This window comes from Vidua macroura, chromosome 15 (genome assembly GCF_024509145.1).
Source record: "Vidua macroura isolate BioBank_ID:100142 chromosome 15, ASM2450914v1, whole genome shotgun sequence".
In the NCBI taxonomy this organism is placed as follows: domain Eukaryota; kingdom Metazoa; phylum Chordata; class Aves; order Passeriformes; family Viduidae; genus Vidua; species Vidua macroura.
This window is the reverse complement of record NC_071585.1, coordinates 11,662,509-11,682,092: the sequence shown is the minus strand read 5'-3', so window position 1 is coordinate 11,682,092 and position 19,584 is coordinate 11,662,509. Positions and strand designations below refer to the sequence as shown.

Below are 19,584 nucleotides of genomic sequence, written 5' to 3'. Positions count from 1 at the left end.
GTGTAGCCCCCACTTACACAGGGTACAGCCTCTCAGAGAACAGCTAAGGCACTAAAAACCTTCAGCTGCCTCACACACCAACTTAAAACACTGCAAAGGACATGAAAATACATACATTTGTGAAGTCAGAAACTGAAAATCAAAGAGCAGTTGAAGGAAAAGCATGTTTGATTTGATCTTGTCTCACTGGGCAATGCATGTAGAGTTTTACTGTGTTGCTGTTATTACTGGAAACCTGGCCAGCCATTAACCCAGCACTGCCAAGCCCACCATGTCCCCAGGTGCCACAGTTAAACATCTTTTAAATCCCTCCAGGGATGGCCACTCCATCACTTCTCTGGGAAGCCTGTTCCAATGCTTAACAACCCTTTCCATGAAGAAATTTCTAGAGAAATCTGATATCCAATCTAAACTGTTCCCAACAGACCATTTCCCCTTGTCCTGTTGCTGGTTGCCTGCGAGAAGAGACCAACCCCCCCCGACTACAGCCTCCTTCCCGAGAGCTGTAGAGTGGGATGAGGTTTCCCCTGAAGCTCACTTTTCAGAGGTAGGCAAATATTCACCATCTCCATTGGTTTCCTTTACACAGTAACCTGTAGTTCATCTTTCTGAGCCTGCAGCAGCTGTTCCATGGCTGGCAGCACATGCACCCCATGACACAGGTGAGTGCACAAGCGTGGCAAGGATTTGGCTCCCAGCACCCCACCACCACGCTGGCCACAAAGCACTCTCACAAGCCACTGGAGCCTGGCATGTTCCCAGAGACCAGAAAACTGCAGAGAAAACTTAAACAATATTAAAAAAAAAAAGAAAAAAGAAAAAAAAGTGTAGCCTCATCAAGTGACCGATGTGCTACTTAAATCTCTGTGGTCACTAAAAATCCAGAAGGCGGGAATGTATGTTTTTATTTTCTGTAGTGTGCGTTTTTTTACAATCAATATTAAGCATTTTTAAATAAATCAGTGCTGTCCACTGATACACTAGGAAGATTTAACCAAGATGTACTTTCTTATCTTTTAAAAACTGATAAATTGTAAGAACAGTAGGCTTATTTTAGAATAAAAAATATTCAAGTGTATCAAAGTTCCCTATAAGTAGCTTAATTAAATTTACTGCTTTCCATACTGAGTAAAGGAACATTTAGAGAGTAAACCATTACTGCCTTTGGATTAGGAAAGGAGGATGAAAAGCAAGAAAAGAACCAGAACACTCACCTTTAGTGAAGTATTACTTCTCCCAAGAGGTCACTTCATGTACCTGGCTGAATCTTGTCCTTCCCACTTACCTTTTTCTCTTTGTGCTCAATTCCACAGGTTTTAAGATTCCTCTGCTTCACCAGTGCCAGTAGAAAAGACAAGCTACTCTGTAAAGTACTTTGATTTGGGAGATTCTCACCCTAGAAGGCCCAAATCCAACTTACTTCCATCACTGAAGAGACAGTGGACAACAGGTATGCAGGACCAGTAGCCAGAGTCTGTCCAGAGTTTTGTGTAGTCAATTCTATTAAAATAGCTCCAGTTATTTTACTGCAAGTTAAGCAAAGACAAGATTTCTTTGACTTGGGTGAGGATGACAGGACACAGGCTCAGCTCAGTCCTTTGCCTTTGAGGAGAGGAGCTGTTTTCTCTCCACATTCTCTGACAAGGACACTGGCCTCTCCATTAGTTTTGGAAGTTTCCCTACAAACAGCTCTCCCCATACTTATATGTCAAGTTTGCAGACACTATTTAGGAGCTTGTAAACTCCAGTAACTTGGAACCATGTAACTGTACTCATCTGAAAACATAACCTGAAGTAGATTAATACAACAAGGGAAGGCCCTACTGAATAATTTTGTCACCGAGGCCCAAGTGGGTCCCTTTCATTCCCATCATGACAGCTGGATTTATAAAACCAGTATTAATTGGCATGAATGTTACCAAACCAAATGCTGCCACTAGAAAAAGTTCATCCTTGGGCCTGAATGCCCACAAATATTCTTCAGAATAATTCTACAAGCCACACTTTGTGCATGCACTGAAATAGGTTCAGGCTGTGTGCAGCTGAAGTCTGTGTTTCCCGCACCATCTAGTGGCAATCCTGCAAATGCGTTGGGAGTTAACATCTCACCCAAGACACAAAACCAAAGAGAAATCATAGCTAGGCTTACAAGGGACCATCACACTGCTGGGGACTTACAGCTGCTTCAAGAGAGCACATTTTAAACCTACAACCAAGCTGAACATTCTGGGGCCAGTGGTATTTATTGGAACACAGAACTAGATAATTTATTTCATAGGAAAGCAGCACCAACATACTGAACACAGGCTCTAGGAGGGCAGTGGTGCCAGGAGAGGTATTGGGTGCTTCAGTGCTCCACACACACAAGTGTGCTCAGGTGTCTGATGCTTCCTGCAGCCAGTGATGGGAACATCACACCAAATGTGATGAGACTGCACTGTTACAGACACTGAGACAGTGTCACCTGCAGAGAAAGAACAGGGTATGAAAATACACCAAGGACAAGAATTTGCTGAATCTCATTCCTGAAAAAGCTGAAAAAGTCTTCACTTTGTTTCCCTCCCCTAGTAAATAGAGTATTTGAATCCCTTCCTGTTGTCAGACCCCAAGTCTACTTTGTGCTCCTGGAGCAGTAAGAGGAAGGAAGGAGCAGGGTCTACAGGACCGAGACAAAACATCCACTGCACAACTGACCAGACTGACCTGGAAGGTCAGAGGATGGCCAGCTATGAAGACAGGGAGTTGAGCTCAGAGTAGGTTTGGACAGGGTTCTCCACAATCTCTGGAGGCACTTCTGATCATACCTTCACTTTGCAATCCAAACCCAACTGACCAGAGTGGAGTTTTGGTGTGCAGATCTTGAAAGCAGCAGGAAGCACAGCAAGGTCTTTCTGAGATTATCAACTTCCTTATGCTTCCGTTATACCCTTCACACACTTCAAACACTTTGGCTGTAACTCTTGAGGAAGATCTTTTACGAATCAAGTTAAAATATGAATTAGACTTCAAGAAGGTTTGAAACAGATACTGGATTTATTGGTCAGCTATGAGTAGGAAAATACATTGGTAAAGAAAAAGAAGACCCTGTATATAAATATAATACTAACTAGTTAAAATTTGACCAAGAAGAAAGTTCCACTGAAGAGAACAGTAAAAGCCCTTGTTTACCATCAGACCATATTCAGTTTCCCATTTATCTTATTGAAGAGCTGCCTATAGACAAATGCAACATTCTTTGAGCTTAGTGCAGATAATGTGCTGGTTTTTGTTACATGAATGGTAAACAAGAGTTAGTCCAGTGCATTACACATTATACAGAAGTACTGTGAATAAAGACTAAGATATTCTATTTTAGACACTACTTAAACATACCAAGACACTTAAGTGTTACAAATTTATGCAACCAAAAGAAAAGAATAGCAGTTAACATACTAAAAAATACTGTGTCCGGCTGGATGAGAAAGGCTTTGCTACTGAAGCGGTTAACTGAACTTTTCAAAGTTTTACAGTGTAATTAGTTTTCTTTTTCACCCTCCCCCACAATGGTGTTGCAATTATTTTGTCTTTCATACAGGTTTTGCATGGTTGAAAAAGCAAAGCATAAGCTATTTTCTAAGCCTGCTGTTAAAAAAAAAACAAACAAACAAAACCACAACCTTGAGAGATTTGCTGAAGTTACATCAAAGATGCATACAATGTTCTTAAAATCAGTTCAGTCAAATGCTAGCCAAATTTACCTTTAATTTAAAGCTGCTAAAAGCACAAAATAATTACAACACACACCAATATATATGCTCTTTTGCCCTCTACTTGTGTTATGTTAAAAGCGGTAACTTGTGGTATTAGTCTTGTACTCTAAACAATTGTTTTATTTAAGGGCGTAGTTCAATTTACACTTTGACACCCAGAACTCTTGGTAAATGTAAATAAAACTAGACAAGATATGGCAGAGTGTACTTTAAGTGGAAAAAAGCCTGGTCTTACCTAAATAAATCCTTTCAACCCCAAGGATGTTCTGTGACTTTTGCTGTATGTGCTTTTACAACAAGAACACTGAAGGTACATTATGGCAACACCCAAAACCACCTTGAATAAAAATATTGCAAATAACCATTTCATGTTAAAAACTATGAAGCAAACATTTTGATTTTGTGAAGACACAGTTTATTGCCTTATTCTATGTTATAGCTGGAAATTGAGATTTTTCAGTTAGATTTGTTTGACACAAGAATGTATTTTCTTTGAGAGATTGTTTGACAACTATCCCAGCTCTGTTTTGGTGCCATCTGATCTTTCCCTATTTTCAAAACATTTCTCCTTCCTTCAGCCCCCGAGTCACAGCTGCTGTCCAGTTAAAACCCAGTGAAGTCAAAGGAGTGCCTTCAATGGATTCAGAGGGTTTTCAATCAGGACCTGATGGACTACTAAAAAAGCTGGAGGAAATGGTTATTCAAATGGACCCTTAGACCATAAGGTGACTAAGCAGGAACAGTTGTGTCTCCAAAAGCACAAGGGGCCATATTTTCACATGCTGTCATAAATTCAAATATTTTTTAAGACTAAGCAATAGAGGAGAACACATACTGGATAAAGCTCAAACCTTTAGAATCTAACAAGTGCACTCAAGCTCCAGCATCTATTAAAGTAAATTATCCCCCTCTAAAAAAATACAAAATGAGTAAGTGCTTCCCTTCCCCTTCTGTAAAGCTTTCTGGACTCCTTACACAATCCAGATTTCAGAAAAGAAAAATAGTTTGCTTAGTCTGACAAGCTAAATTGGCTCATCATTACTGGAAATTGTCATGATGTACATTACCAAGACATCATTAAGGAAACATGAGTAAAACACCTTTTATTCACACTTTACAAAAAAACCCCAAAAAACAAACAGAAAAAAAATAACACTACGCATTAAATCTACTACAGCAACACTACCAGCATTTCAATGTACTGATTATAAACTGGACATGTTTGGTGTTTTTACAACTAAAACCAAAACAAGATAACCCCAAGAGATCAGGTCCCAGACAAGGATTCAAGATCAAAAATTCTCGTATTGAAATTTTAAAATGTACATTTTACACATCCGAACTGTTTGCAATTTTTACTTTGAGCTTAAAACAGAACGGTTTGAGCACACTTATGGTGCTGACTACTTTTCAATAAAATTTTGAATCATTATTACCAATCTTTTCTCATATATATAAAAAAATCACAATATTTAGAAAGTTTTCTCTTAATGCTCAGTGTCCTTTTGCTTCCCTGCCCGCAGCTGAAACAAAAGCTGTTTAAGACCAAGCTCTATCTCCATCATTAATTTTTTTTTTTTTTTACATTTATTATTCAAGTTGTATTAGTTTAAGGAGATGATGAATTCTCCCTTTCAGGATACAAATAGACAAGTTAAATTTGTAAGCTGTTATATACTTGGCTTCATGACACAAATGGCACTGAGGGTACACTATAACTTCGGTCTTGCTTGACACTTTAAAATAAGACTTGGTCACTTTAAAATATGATCTGAAGAATTGTCTTTGGGACCTGTATTGAAGATGCATTTATTTTACACTGCTTCATTAATAGAAAATGTAGGGCTAGGTTTTTATCTTCAAGGAATTATACTTTCAGAAACTGAGGAACACACAAACGAAAGAGAATCCACATGATAGTAAATCTTAGTGGGAAAAACGGCACTGTGCAATGACACTGAAAGAAGCAGTGCATGGGCATTAGAAGCTAGAAACTGTGTACCCATAACCTGAACATGTTCCAAAGTGTGATATTCAATGCTTCACAAAGGAAAAAAGATGCCACAGCTTATACAAAAGTATCTTCATAAAATTTTCACAAGTGTTAACATTATTTAAAAAAATAAAAGAGGATGCACAGGATCTCTCTGCATGCACAGGCAGTGCTAGTTGAGAACAAATTTAAGCAGGCACAGTGGAGATAGGACAAATATTTAAAACAGAAATGAAGAAGCTGTACACAAGTATCGCTAGATTTTACTTCAAAGTTAGAGATGAGAAAAACATCTGAGTGTGTACACATCAGCAATAACTTTCAATCCATACAGGTCTACTTATAGTCACTGCTCAGCTTATCTGTTCTGTGAGAACTCTATGTCTCTTTCTTTTTTTTATCAGAAATAGAATGTATTTCATTATCTCTGTAAGATATTAATATTTCATAGGTTTGGATTTTGAAAGCAACGTTCTCAATTGAACATAAAAAGTAGTATAAAAGGGCTAACGAAACCCTAACAGTGCAAATCATTAGCAGAGAAAACCTGTGACAACCTCTTTTACACGCTGGCCTTTATAACACATGAAAACAGATAAAAATTTAGCCTTAGTTTACAATACAATCATTTTCCAAATCTGATTTTTCTTTTTTTTTTTTTTTTAAAGTACAAAATCTCATAAATCAGGTTTTCTGTTGTTCATATACAATCAATAAAGGCTAAATTCAAATTCTATATTTTACAAACAAGTCTGAAAAAGGAGGGAGTGAAGTACGGAGAATGTTCTGTGGATGTTCCTACTGGCCTCAAAAAAGTAGTGCTACAGATAACTGTGCAAAGAGAATACACTGTATAACAATTCCCTATTTCAAGGCATGAAAATGTCACGTTGGAGAAAAGAAACAGGAAGGTTAATTGTAATGTATTAAAGAAAGGTGCAAATGCACCAATCGCTGTGGAACAGTATACAAAGTACATTGGGCTCAGAATTGTGTCTGTTGATAGCACCTGGCTTTTACTATGTCTTTAGCAAATAATTAGATTTAAGATTAAGATTATTAAGAAAAAAAAAATCCCTGTTGGCCATACCTCACTCCTCTATATTCAGATTTTACAATTGTACAAGTTAGACTGAGGTTGCCCTCTAAAATGTATTTGACTACCTCCTGCCAGGGAGATGGATTCCATTTACAGGAGGCAGGAAAGGCAGCAAAAGCTCCAGTTGTGCAAAAAGTGAGAAGTGGTCAGAAGGGATGAGTGGATGTGGACAACCACTTATATTGTTCTCTATTAACCAATGATGATCCAAAGGTCCAAGAATGCCAAGTATGTTTAGCTGAGGTTTAGAGTAGAAGATGTAATCAATAATACCCTAAAACAAGAGGGAAACAAAAGATTATTGTTAGTATTTATTCTTGTCTCAAGTTATTATTCCAAACAAGAGCTGAACTCAGTCTTACAAGTAATGAAATATCCCATTCCTTCTCTATAGAACGCCACAATTTAGGAGATTTCTTCTTCCTATATCCAGTGGGATGCTCAGTATAGATTAGGAAAACAAAAGAAAAGGCCACCCTTTATCACTTCTGCTATGCTTTTGTGGGAGGTCCAACCTCCTAGAGAGCTTCAAATCACATTTTGCTGATTTTGAAGAGGAAAAAAACAGTCTTTGTTTTCCCTGGGCAACAGAGAGCTTAGACTTCTCCAGAAGCAACATGGATTATTTCCTTGCACTTGACAGCTTAAGTGCCCCTGTCATTTATCTTGGAGCATCAAAACTGTTTACAGGGAAGGTTAAAAGCACCCCAACTCTTGTAAAACTATTACAAGTTATTAAAAAGAATAAGATGGTTTCTAGGAGACTGAAGTGTTGGGCATTCTAGTTTACTATGTTTTAAGTATAAACTTGGTGAACTTAGCTACACAGATCAACTTATAGAACAACTTCATAGAGCAAATCACACCAGTTACACTTGAAAATGGAAAACATTTCTGAAATACAAGCAAGCCCTTACCTTGAAGTCAAATGTGTAATTTGTATAAGGCATTAGACCATTCTCATAGGCACTCTTCAACTTGAAACCATGTGTAATTCTTCCATTTGTTGTCCCATTTTTTCCATTACAGCTGAAGTTAGTAAGACTTTCATTGTATCTCAGTTCCTTAAAATCTTTGTGGTTTGTTTCCACTCCACCAGTGCTCAAGTACTCAACAACACCTATGAGGAGACACATTAGGAACAAGAAGGTATTAACAAACATTCAGCAAATAAGTGTGTGTAAGTACTTGAAGTCAGACATGCAACTTTAGGCTTTATATAACCAAAACCTTAACAATACACAGTAAAATCAACAGCAGTTCTTTTAAAATACTGCAGGGCAATGTGTATCAAGAGCAAATGTCACCTAGAACAAAGAGACACACTTTGATTAGAAAAAAAAGAGAAGATTAATAAGGCATAGATCGGGAAGGGGAAGATGAAAAAAAATCAGAAGTAAAATTCTATCAATGCTAGTTACTGGCTGCCTCTTCTTGCTTTTATGCTCAAGTCCTGCCGTTTAATGTTCTTCAGCTAAAGTGTTGCAAAAAAGCCAACTTCTGAAACACTACTTCAAAAGAAGTTACCTTTAAAGAGGCTGCAAAGCCAAATTGATTATATTTGTGTCACATAAAACGATGATTGTGCCTCAATTTCAGAATAGCTGTGTTAAAGTTCTAGAAGGTAAAAGAAGCAGTCAAGTTGTTCTGAAGACACAACAAGACACATGAACTGGTCATTGCAATCATCACCAGTGATACTGGTCTTCCTTGGATCAAAAAGAATCTCATTTCCATTACTGATAAGTAATAACTGTTCTTTAAAATCCTAACAGATGTTAAGAGTTGCCAAGATGAAGCCAGAAGGAAGGGGACCAGGAATGGAGATGAGGCATGGCTCTTGAGTACAGCACTTCAGCGGGGTGGCTGAGCAAGCAAGGTGGCAGTCACTAAATGTGCTCTTTCTTTGCACTTTATAAAGTTGCCACCAAGTCAAGAAACAAAGTCCCATGCTGGTAAAGAGCTCTGGAAAGTCCCCTTCTGAAGGGGATGTATTGAATTTTAGAAGTTCTGAAACATGACAGAAAATGATTGTATGGTAGCAAATTTAAAGGTAAAATATCTTTTCACACTTAAAATTAAGAAAACTGAATTATCAGCAACACACTCATGTTTCCAGTTATTTTTGGAAGATATTTTAAAATACAGGAACAAATAGGGAACAAAATCACAGTGGAAATGCTTCTGGAAGACCAGACACAGTTCAACTACAGCACAAGCAGTAAGGTCACTCACAAATGAAACAGGTTCTCTCTCCTCAGCACCTACAGAGCTTATATTATCAAACAATGCATTCTCTAAACAGAAAAACTTACAACTGTTACACACTTGAAACAGTCTAAAGAATAAGAAATAGAACTCTTACCAGAGTCTGGTAGAGAATTGAGATCTGCACACAGTACAAGTGGAATGGTTCCAAGTTCTCCCGAAACACCAGGTTTGAGACTACGAGAAGCTTTATCAATAATGTTCTTTACCTCGGACAGGAACATCATAGTCTGAACCAGCTTCACATCAGAATAATCTGGGTCCCAATGCATATGTGCATTAGCTACAAGAACTAGCTGCTTTTCCATCCCAAGATGTGGCTTTCCAGCTAAAATTTAAAATCAGTTATTTATTTAAATTCAGTCAGCAACAGAAAATTCTATTACAAAAATTTAAACAAAATGTTTAAGGGGGCAAAAAAAAAAATCAGTATGACTTCAGGAGGGTTAAAACCATTTGAATCAAGAAGGTCAGATAACTCCTCTTACATTTAACAAGTGTTTAAGTTGATAGAAAGCATTAGGAATGATATTTCACACTCAAGACCATTAACAGACTTTCTTGTTACATGCAATGCTTTTGTATTCACTGAAAATTAACATAAGTAATGGATAATCCTAATTACAGGCAAATAATGTTTTTCTAAAGAATTACAGCAGCTTTCCTCAGGCTATGATAGCAAACAGGCTCTTTGCGTATCTTCTTAGGCAGCAAGCTCTGAATTCTAAGTTATCTCGCTTGCTGGAAGTGTTTCTTAAAAGGCTTGTTTGCTACAATCTGGATTAATAAAATATCATTTGGATAAATATAACACAGGTTGAGTAGGTTCCCACTGTGATACTTATAAAGCCTATTTACATTTCCTAAATTAAGAATTACAGGGCAGAACAAATAGTTTGTTTAGTCATGACAGCAAAGAAAATAAGTTAATATGATGGAAATACACATCCAGAAACACACAACTAACACCACCTGATTCTTTGATACTTGTACATAGTTTTAAGAAAAAAACCCCAAAATCAAACAACAAAATCACTCAAGTTTTGATATCTTTTTTTTCCTTAAAAATACAAGTGGGTAAAAAAAAAACCATATAATTTAAGCAACATGACTTTTCCCCAAAATCCTCTTTGGAAATAAATTTGTCTGAACATAAAATCTGCAAAGCCAAATTCACTTGCAGAACCTAGTTTCTCTTGTTTATTATAACAAGAGTAATTTTTTTTTGCAATTACAAAATACCATCTATCTAAAAAAATAAATGAAATGGGACTTACATGACATTTCTATCAATTCCTTTCGCAGTTCTAACAGAACAGCGACTCCAATGTTATCTTTTGTCATAACTCTGTTCAGCATAGCCTCTGAACCTTCTGAGTTTGCCATTGCTAGTTGATTGAACTCAACAGTATGCTTTTGGACCAAAGTAAATCTGAAAGAAAAACATAATATGTAATTTTCAGCAGCCAGATACAGTTGGAAATGTTATCAGTAATTCTCCTTTTAATTAAAGTTCAAACACATTTATGATGTGAAAATCTCAGCCAGTCACATAATTTCATAAAATCCTAAATTGAAATCAAGTGATACAGTTTTCATAGCAATTTTCATGTAGTTTATGGTACCTCAGTTACAATTAAAATATTTTGTTGATAGAGAGAGAGAGGTATTTTAGAGAAGTCATGCTTGTTTCAACTCTGCATCTGTTCCTAGTTCAAATACACAGATTTAACAGAGAGGGAGTAAATAATTTTCCAAGCCACTAGGCTGCAAACCTGGCACCTACATTTACTTATGGATACACAGGAATGGAAGCAGCAAGGGACATTATTACCATCACATCCGAAGCTGTACAATGCAATATGACACAACCAGTAAGTGCTGCAGCTCTTGAATGATTACAGTGTTTTTACAGAAGTGTGCAGTGATCCCTTCTTGTTTGCTTTACCAAAGGCTAATGTATCAAAAAGTCAATGTCATCTGAGGCCTTATTTCTACAATTTGGGGGATTATAAATTCCTTTACTCAAAAAAACAAGAGGCAAGAAAATCTGCTTCAGTTTTCATTATTTCCTTCATTTTCTATTATTACACTCAACAAGTGAAGGATAATTCAGTGAACTCCCAACCAGCACTGCTCAAACAGAATGAAATCTCATTCAACTCAGTATTTCAAGGTTAAATTTTTATTGCTAGTTCCACACAGAATGATCTCTGTCATATAAACCAGTCTTTCCAGGGGTAGGAATGCTCTGTATCAAAACCATGCCTGGCTACAAAAGGACAGTTAAAGTCCAACTGTGTGAACTATAAGACCCACCTGAGAAATTATGTAAAAGACAGCAAGAGAGACAACAGAAGGCTTAGCAAACCACATCACTTACTTTTCTGTTTTGAAAAATATTGCACAACCATCAACATGTTTTCTTTCCTGTTCTGACATTGTCCTAGCTCTAGATTTTGGACTGAAGAATCCATTATAGCCACGTTCTTTCAATTCTACCAGGAAAAAACTGTAGTACTGCTCCGTTTCAACCTCCTGTAAAGTTAAGGCAGCACAGCATGAATGTACTATTAGCAAAATATAGAAGACAGATATTATTTAGACTCTTCAGAAGTGTAAATCACTTTCAAATTAGATTTAAGGGGAAAAAATCTCAGAATTAAATACATCAGAGAATGCAAATTCAAGAGCAATATCCCTATTTTAAGAAAATATAAATGAATTTCTGTAATCCCTGGAGTTATGATTATCTCTAGCTTCTTATTTGGAAATGTGTCAATTACAGCCCCACATACACACACAGGCACAAAGACACCCCCACGAACATTGCTTTGATCAGGGGCTGCTGGTTCCCATTCCAGCTGCGGGGGCTGAGAGCCTTCTTTTGATGTCAAGCAACAAATAATGTTCTAAACATCACTTCTTTTCCTTTTGTTTGCAGGAGGGCTTGAAAACAAACCGTTTACTAAAAATACACTTAATGCGAAGAAACCAGCACACTGGAATAGAAAAGGAAAAGAAAGAACGGTGTATTTTTTTTACCTGCAGACTTATGATGTCAGCATTGCAGCTCAGTATCTCCTGCATAATGGCTTTTTTTCTGTATTCCCAGTTCAAGGCCCAGGATGGACAATAGCCATACAGCTGCCGGGTGGCATATTTGTCACACAGGACATTGTAACACATGACAGAGAACAAGGCTGCAGAATAATAATTTTATTTACACACTGATAGATTAAAAAAAATACAATTTTGTTCTTGACTTTTGCCTTCTGCAAATTTATCAATTCACGCTTCATTTGTTTCAACCAAAACACAGTATGTGTATCAGTACTAAAAAAATTGTTAGTTCTTTTAGGGAGACAAATTACATGCTTGGACTTATGGCAGCTGTCTTCTAGCATTTAATTAGGAAACAAACACCCTATTTTATATGGTTAACACAGTGAAGAACAGAAAAATGTGTTTTATGCTAAGTGGTGCTGCACTGTGAAAAACCCAAAACAAAGTAAGTGTATTTGAACACTTGTATTTACCAGCTACACAGAGGTCTGCAAGTCTACAATTAGATTCTTTAAAATCTACCTTAATTATTGCCACCACAAACTGTAACAGATCCACAGGCAGGGTGAGGATCCTTTCACACAAAGAAAAAGTGTAGGCAAATTAACCCTTTAAATATTTCCACCTCAAAAAGCCATTTAGGCATAGGACAAGACATATCTCCCCTCTGTATTAATTTGAAACAGGAGTAATAATGAGACAGGCTGGGGCAATTTGACAGGTAATCCAGCAGCATGGATTTAGGAGGTTGTTTTGTTGAGTTTGCAGCTTTGTTTGTTTTTAAAAAGCACTTTAAAAACTTGAGGTACAACAATGAGATGCTTGAGTAGCTCCTCTCAAATGTAGAGAAAAGAAATAAGACCATTGTTTGAAGATATAGAGAATTGAGGAAAAGGATCTTGGGCTGACTGGGGTCAAAGTCCAGCATTTTCAAAATAAATAGGTGACAGCAAAACAGAAAGTGCATTAACATCATGATCTTTGAAGCAATCACCTTAATAATGGGAGGATTATCAGTCCTGGAAGAGAAGACACTGCAATAATTGAGAAATACACTAAGATTTTTGGTGTGCAGGTAAATAGAAAAGACTGCATTTTAAACAATTTGCAGCAAGAAAATTGCTGAATCAAGGATGATACCCTGGTTACTTAAAACAATTCTACATTTTTTCGAAATCATGCTCAAATGCTTCAATTTTTTTATTCTTCAACAAGTGTTAAATTAAGCCTGTTATAATTCCACCACTTAACTAATTGTGGACAACAGTTTCAATTCCTGTGAGGGGGATGTTAATTAAAAATAAATTACTTTAGAGTGAAAGATGGGTAAATCTGGAACAGGTGTTCCAGCTGGGATAGAATGACTTCAGCTGGCCGGTCAGCACTGCAGAGATGATTGGTTAATTTAAGCATTAACTTCTTTTCCAGTAAAGATCAACAGCTTTTATTAAAAGGAAAATAGAAGAAATGAGAAATTCTTGAAGTGTTACAGTACCTGTTGGTCTTGTACGGTCTGGTTCTTGCAACATAATCCAGGATCTTGGAGGTGGCTGTTCTGTCGAAACTATGGGAACATTTTAAAATAGAGATACAACAAGTGATAATCACATTTATTTAACACAGCAGAAAGAAATGTTTGAAGAATGATCACTTACTTCTTTTTGCAGTACCTGCCAAATTATCAAGCAAATAGTTCAGTAGCCGTCTTGTCCCATCTGGTTCCTGATACAGGTTCAGAATATCCTGTGTAAGTGGGTTTCCTACAAACCAATTCACAGGAATATTGAATAAAATATACAGAACTATTGCAGACTTGCATATCAGTGTTGAAAGCTGACATCTCGGAGACAAGATCTACTATGAGCTACTTCAGAATTTCAGATCTCAGGTCTTCAGTCCCACAGAACTCTGGATGTGTGGACAGTTTAACAACATTCCCTGCTGATTCTGCTGTGGGACTGAGCATCCCAAAGGTGGTGCTTGGACTAAGAGCAGTGAAGAACTTGTGTGGTACAACAGGCAGAGCTGATGAGCACAAACACAGGAGCCACCTCTGCTCAGTGTGAAACATCCACCAGCAGTTGATCTGACAGATCTCAGCAGAGACTCTGCCATCTGCCAAACATAAGCAGATTGTAGAAGTTGTCATGGACAACACACACTGCAAGTGCCCAGTTTTAAGGGGGAGATAAACAGACTTTTGAGACTTAACAGTGTATAGAGGTATTATAAGTCTCAGTGCTTCTGATTTTGTGACTCAAAATTCCCCAAGGTCAGCAATTTTATAGCTAGAATCCATAAAGTTCAGAGGGGGAAACAAAAAAAGGAAAATACTTAAATTGCTGCTTGCATGAACAGCACAGAACCCTGCAGCTGTACAAAGGATGTTCCCTTTCTGGCTGGAGATGTACCACAGTTAACCACAGACTATTTCTTAGTTAAAGCAGAATTGCATTCAACCCCCATGCAAGCAACAGAAAGCTTCTGTGCAGTCTGCAAAAAGGAAAGGAGACTTCTTTCTATGGGCACTGCTCTGCCAAACCTGTTATTTTTCTAAAAAATCCCTAAGTAACAGTATTTATAAATGTGGAGTGAGCAGCTACATCTGGATTGCTAATCAGTAACATTTTATGAACCAGCAGCCTACAGCCATTACAGCTCAGCAGCAGTATCACTAAACAAGCACAGACACCAAGAAAAAAACAGCAGTACCTTTCAGACCCAAAGTCTGTAACTGGAACAGTTTTCCCAGCTCAAAAGGTAAAACTCGTAACAGGTTGTTATTTAAATGTAGTTCCCTGTAGACAGAGCAAGAATCATATGGGTCTGAAAACAGAGCAATGTTTATCTGCAGCAGTACACGAACGGAACTAAAAGAGAATCAATATAGTAGCAAACCACAATATTGAAAAATTCAGAGACTAAACAGCAATGGTTAGGGAAATCCTGCTGTACTCAAACACACACACCCAGACAAAAAACATTATGTTGAAGTAGAGAGGAAAGGAGCTGTTTGGAGAGTTTATCTTAAACAGTCAGACATTTTGTGAACATTAGCAATAATTAAACACTTTAGTATCTACAAGTGATGAAGCAGTAACAGCTCAGACAAACTAGACCATGAAACAGGTCAGCTGTGATTAAGAAATAAAGAGAAATTTTATCCCTGAAATAAAATTTAAAAATCCAGGATCATGGCAGTATGATTACAGCTATGGCATTACTGTGCAGTAGTCATTTACAGCAGTAATTTTCTGTTGGTTTGGGTGGTTTTCTTTTCATAAATTCAGTGGTAAGACAAAATATGTGCTTTGAAACTCACAAAACCAACATACAGACAGAACAGAACTCATGTCCTGACTTCTGATATCCCAGCAAATTGGGCAGAAAAAAATAGACTTCACTTTCCTAAATGGATTCCCACTAAGCAGTGAAGACTTTCACAGAATCAATCAATATGAAGTTGCTGCTCAAATGTGTTTAGAACTTGGTACCTAGAGACTTGACAAGTATTTCTGGGGAACAAAAACGGGAAAAAAAATGGAAACCTGGAGGGCAAGAGTTAATTTAACTCTTGTTGATTTCTACAGAACAGCATTTGAGGATTTCAGTGTCTTTCTTGTCATAAGCAGCCCAGAACTGACCCCAGGATTTGAGGTGTAGTGTCAGCACAGGGGGACAGTCACTGCCCTGGTCCTGCTGCCACACTGCTGCTGATCCAGGCCAGGTGCTATCAGCTTTCTCAGCCACCTGGGTACACCTGGCTCATGTTCAGCTGCTGCTGACCACCCCCACCAGGTCCTTTTCCACCAGGCAGCTTCCCAGACACTGTTCCCCCAAACTGTAGAGCACTGCTGGGTTGTGACCCATGTGCAGGACCCAGCACCTCCCCTGACTGAACCTCACAGCACTGGCCTGGGCCCATGGATCCAGCCTGTCCAGATCCCTCTGCAGAGCCTTCCTGCCCTCCAGCAGATCAACCCTTCCACCCAGCTCTGTGTCATCTGCAAATGCACTGGGGTGCACTCAAGTTCTTTCAAGCACATCAAGAGGATCTGTTTTACAGCTGAGCTTTCCAAGATAACATGTTCCACTGTTTATTTTTCTCTCCTTTTTCTGCAAAGATCAGAAATCCTACTGCTCTGACATCTCTTTTTTCAACTACTTGCAGTAAAAAGGGAGATGAAAGGAGTCTTGGGAGAGCTCCACAGTACAGACCAAACCCAGAGCTCCAGATGTGGGAGCTGGGAGAGCTGTTATCAATTCTCAGTGTTGAGAGCACAAATGATTTCTATGGCTTGGGATATCAGCAATGCCCAGGTTGAATTACCGTTAGTTTGAACAACTTCCCAGAATCCAGGGGAAGAGTCTGCAGCAACACCAGCCTGGAACACAAAACCCTGGCCCAGCTGGGACCTGCAATGTGCTCTCACATAGGATGTGTTTATGGGCTTTTCTTCACTTACACTACAGTGAAAAAAATACACTGAACAGCTGCAATTACTGAGGAGCACAGTGGGTTCATGCAGAGTTTTCACATCTAGAGATCTGGGCTCAACTGCTGTGTTTTGGTCATAAATAGAAAGCTTATGTGATCCTAGAGCTTAGCTACACATTTCATATTTACAAGATTCACCCTTCTCTGCTCAGAAGAAACTTAGGGCACTCAAGAGCTGAAGCTTCACAGAATCAGCCAGAATAAATCAGAAGTGTTGGGAAGAAGGCATAATGACTTGACATTATTGACGACTCTGCACTGCTAAGCTATCTCCATGTCACAAGTGTTACATTTACAAAAATGTTTTAAAAAGACTGAAAGAAGGCTAATGAAGTATGAAGATGAATTTGAGAGTATTCCAGTAAATTTAGGGTTGCTATCTCACAATATCCAAGGAGTTGGATAAACAAGGGAAGAAACCTGTTACTAATAACTGCTTTTAATTGAAATAGTAATGCAAAGAACTAGAGCTTAGAACAGACTCCTCTCCAGTTGAAAGCAACTATACAACATGCTACAAACTGAGCTGCCAATTATACTTCAAAAAGCAAGGTCCCTTTGCTCAGCCTCCAAGGCTAAGGCTTGAACTGCTCTGGAATTTGAGCTTTTAGCACCAATTTAATCAGCTAGTTTAATCCTCTCCAACAGAGCGGACTTTTCTAAAGGGGAGGAAAATGCAATGACAGATATTTCTATGTGCAAACTTGCTTTGCTTCCAATTTCATGAAAGCTGTGCTGGCAGTCCATCGCTCTATCATTGCCTTTACTTCTAATAACATCCTTGTTACTTTCAGACTCTGAATTTTCTGGATTTGAGGAAGCTGTTCAGAAGTATCTTCAAAATTAATAGCAATGAAGGCAATTACTGGCAGCTGTCTAATAAACCCAAGATAAGGCTCTTCCTTTGGGTCAAGGGCAAAAGACTGTTGCCTGTAAATATTTACTCTTACATAAATAATTTATATATTTACGTAACAGTGTTTTTACAAAGTAAAATGCTGCAGCCTTAAGTATAATCTAAATAGGCATCATTTTTCATATTTCACTTCCAGGCTAACTTTGCACATCTTGGCATTGCAAAATTGAAGGGAAAAAAAACTTGAAAAGCTGTGATTAGAACATTTTTTTCTCCTCCCCAGTTTGCACAGGAATGCAGTTACATCACAGCAAAGGTGGGGAGGAGATGATACTAGACATCCTAGACATACTAGATGATACTAGATGTTGCAATTGTTATACAATAAACAGAACAAGAATTATTGTTGAGTATAATTACTAAATATGAATAAAGACGAAGACATTGTAGTTAACGTGATTATAAATGTTTAATCTGATCTTTTTTCTACCTTACTATGAGTTAAAAGCAATTTCTTTTTTTGGTGCTTCACTTACTCTTTGAGACAAATGCCACATAAAAGATTTGTACAAGAATCTGGAAAGAGATGCCTGAGAGGAAACCTGACTTGGAAAAATATAAAATGGGTGATTGTCATCAAACCAAACACTTCTGAGGCTCATTCTGTGCTGTCATACATCAGAAGAGGAAATCACAGGAAAACCAGTATTGCTAGAGCTGCACAGCCCACAGCAAGTATTCAGGGAAGCAGATAAGAAGGGAGGAAAGGGGAATTTACTTATGCTGAAATGTGAACTGTTACTACAAAGATAATAAAAGAACAATTTTAACTCCTGTTAGGATTTACATACCTGAGTGACACCATGTTTCCGAGCTCTGCTGGTAAACTGCGGATTTTATTAGAGGACAAGTCCAGATATACCAGATTGTGAAGCTTGGCAATGTCTGAAGGAATACGGGATAAGGAATTGTCACTGAGATGCAAAGCTGTCAAATGGGTCAGTGTCCACAACGATGAACTTAAGCTTCTCACTTTCCCTGTGGAAGAAGGGTACAAGAGAAAATAGGACATTTAAAATACACAGATTTGGCAATAATAGCACATTTTTCAAGTATGTACAGGGCAGGGGAATTTGAGGGGGAGTTTTGCTTGTGGGTTTTATTATTATTATTTTATTCAGTGAAAATTCCATTAATCACTGATTCTATAGATGAAAATTTTGTCATTGTGTGAGAAAATGCAAGATATTGCCAAGGATGCTTGAGGTTGTTTTTCCCAAACCATACTTAAGGCTTAAACATCTGTCTTTATCTAGTTCTATACAAGACAAAACATATTAACTAGCTGGCCATGAATTTATCATTAAGAGAGGTGTAATAAACAGGTTTTTTCAATTATAGATTATGTCTGAGATGAAAGACGGTGCTTTGGTTCATCCCTTATTTCTACACATCTTTCAAACCAAAAATCTTTACTCTGTGGCATTAATCCAGCCAAGAACAGATAGAAACACTATATTTAGGGTGACTAAGATGCTTAGTTGAGAACATGGATTTCCATCTGGCATTCAACTAAAAGCTGTATCAACTATTGCCAGATATTTTAAAAAAGGTATGATTTTTTGTATAAACTGAAGTGTGGAAACATGGATTTGTGTGACAGAATCAAGATTTTTACACTGTTGCATGCAAGGAATGTGAGATATCATCAGAAGGTCTCAAAATATTTCTTGTCTCCAAGATTTTTTTCCTCCAGGGGTAAATCCTTTCTCATTTACATAAATCATCTCACTGTACCAAAAGCATCAGGAGTACCAACACCAGTTTCTCCAAGGTAAAAAGTTAGCTGGAACAACTTTAAAATGCCCACTGTGACTCATCAAGGTTAACAACAGTCTGGTTAATATTATACCAACATACACACTTTGTAATTCCTTTCCTTAAATGATTTTCTCCAAAATAAGAATACATCTTTACTGCCCAGGGAAGGTTACACTGAGACATGTGCATCTGGGACTCAGTCCCTGGCAGCAAAATGTTTAATACTGGTATAAT

The 19,584-nt window shown here is 37.7% G+C and overlaps 1 protein-coding gene across 3 annotated transcripts in view; it reads right to left on the bottom strand.

The window, feature by feature from the left end:
• Positions 1-3,010: 3,010 nt before the first annotated feature.
• The window catches only part of CNOT6 (CCR4-NOT transcription complex subunit 6), a 32,605-nt gene continuing 16,031 nt past the window's right edge, over positions 3,011-19,584 (bottom strand). For 2 of the 3 annotated variants that reach the window (XM_053990963.1, XM_053990962.1), the window contains 10 exons: positions 18,381-18,567; positions 14,888-14,973; positions 13,831-13,935; positions 13,671-13,739; positions 12,155-12,312; positions 11,493-11,647; positions 10,387-10,541; positions 9,207-9,437; positions 7,759-7,961; positions 3,011-7,115 (listed from right to left, as the gene is read on the bottom strand). In XM_053990963.1, coding sequence (XP_053846938.1) covers positions 6,903-7,115; positions 7,759-7,961; positions 9,207-9,437; positions 10,387-10,541; positions 11,493-11,647; positions 12,155-12,312; positions 13,671-13,739; positions 13,831-13,935; positions 14,888-14,973; positions 18,381-18,567 — 1,562 coding nt within the window. In that variant the 3' untranslated portion in view covers positions 3,011-6,902. The remainder of the gene's footprint in view (positions 7,116-7,758; positions 7,962-9,206; positions 9,438-10,386; positions 10,542-11,492; positions 11,648-12,154; positions 12,313-13,670; positions 13,740-13,830; positions 13,936-14,887; positions 14,974-18,380; positions 18,568-19,584) is intronic. The other variant, XM_053990964.1, reaches the window with a different exon arrangement.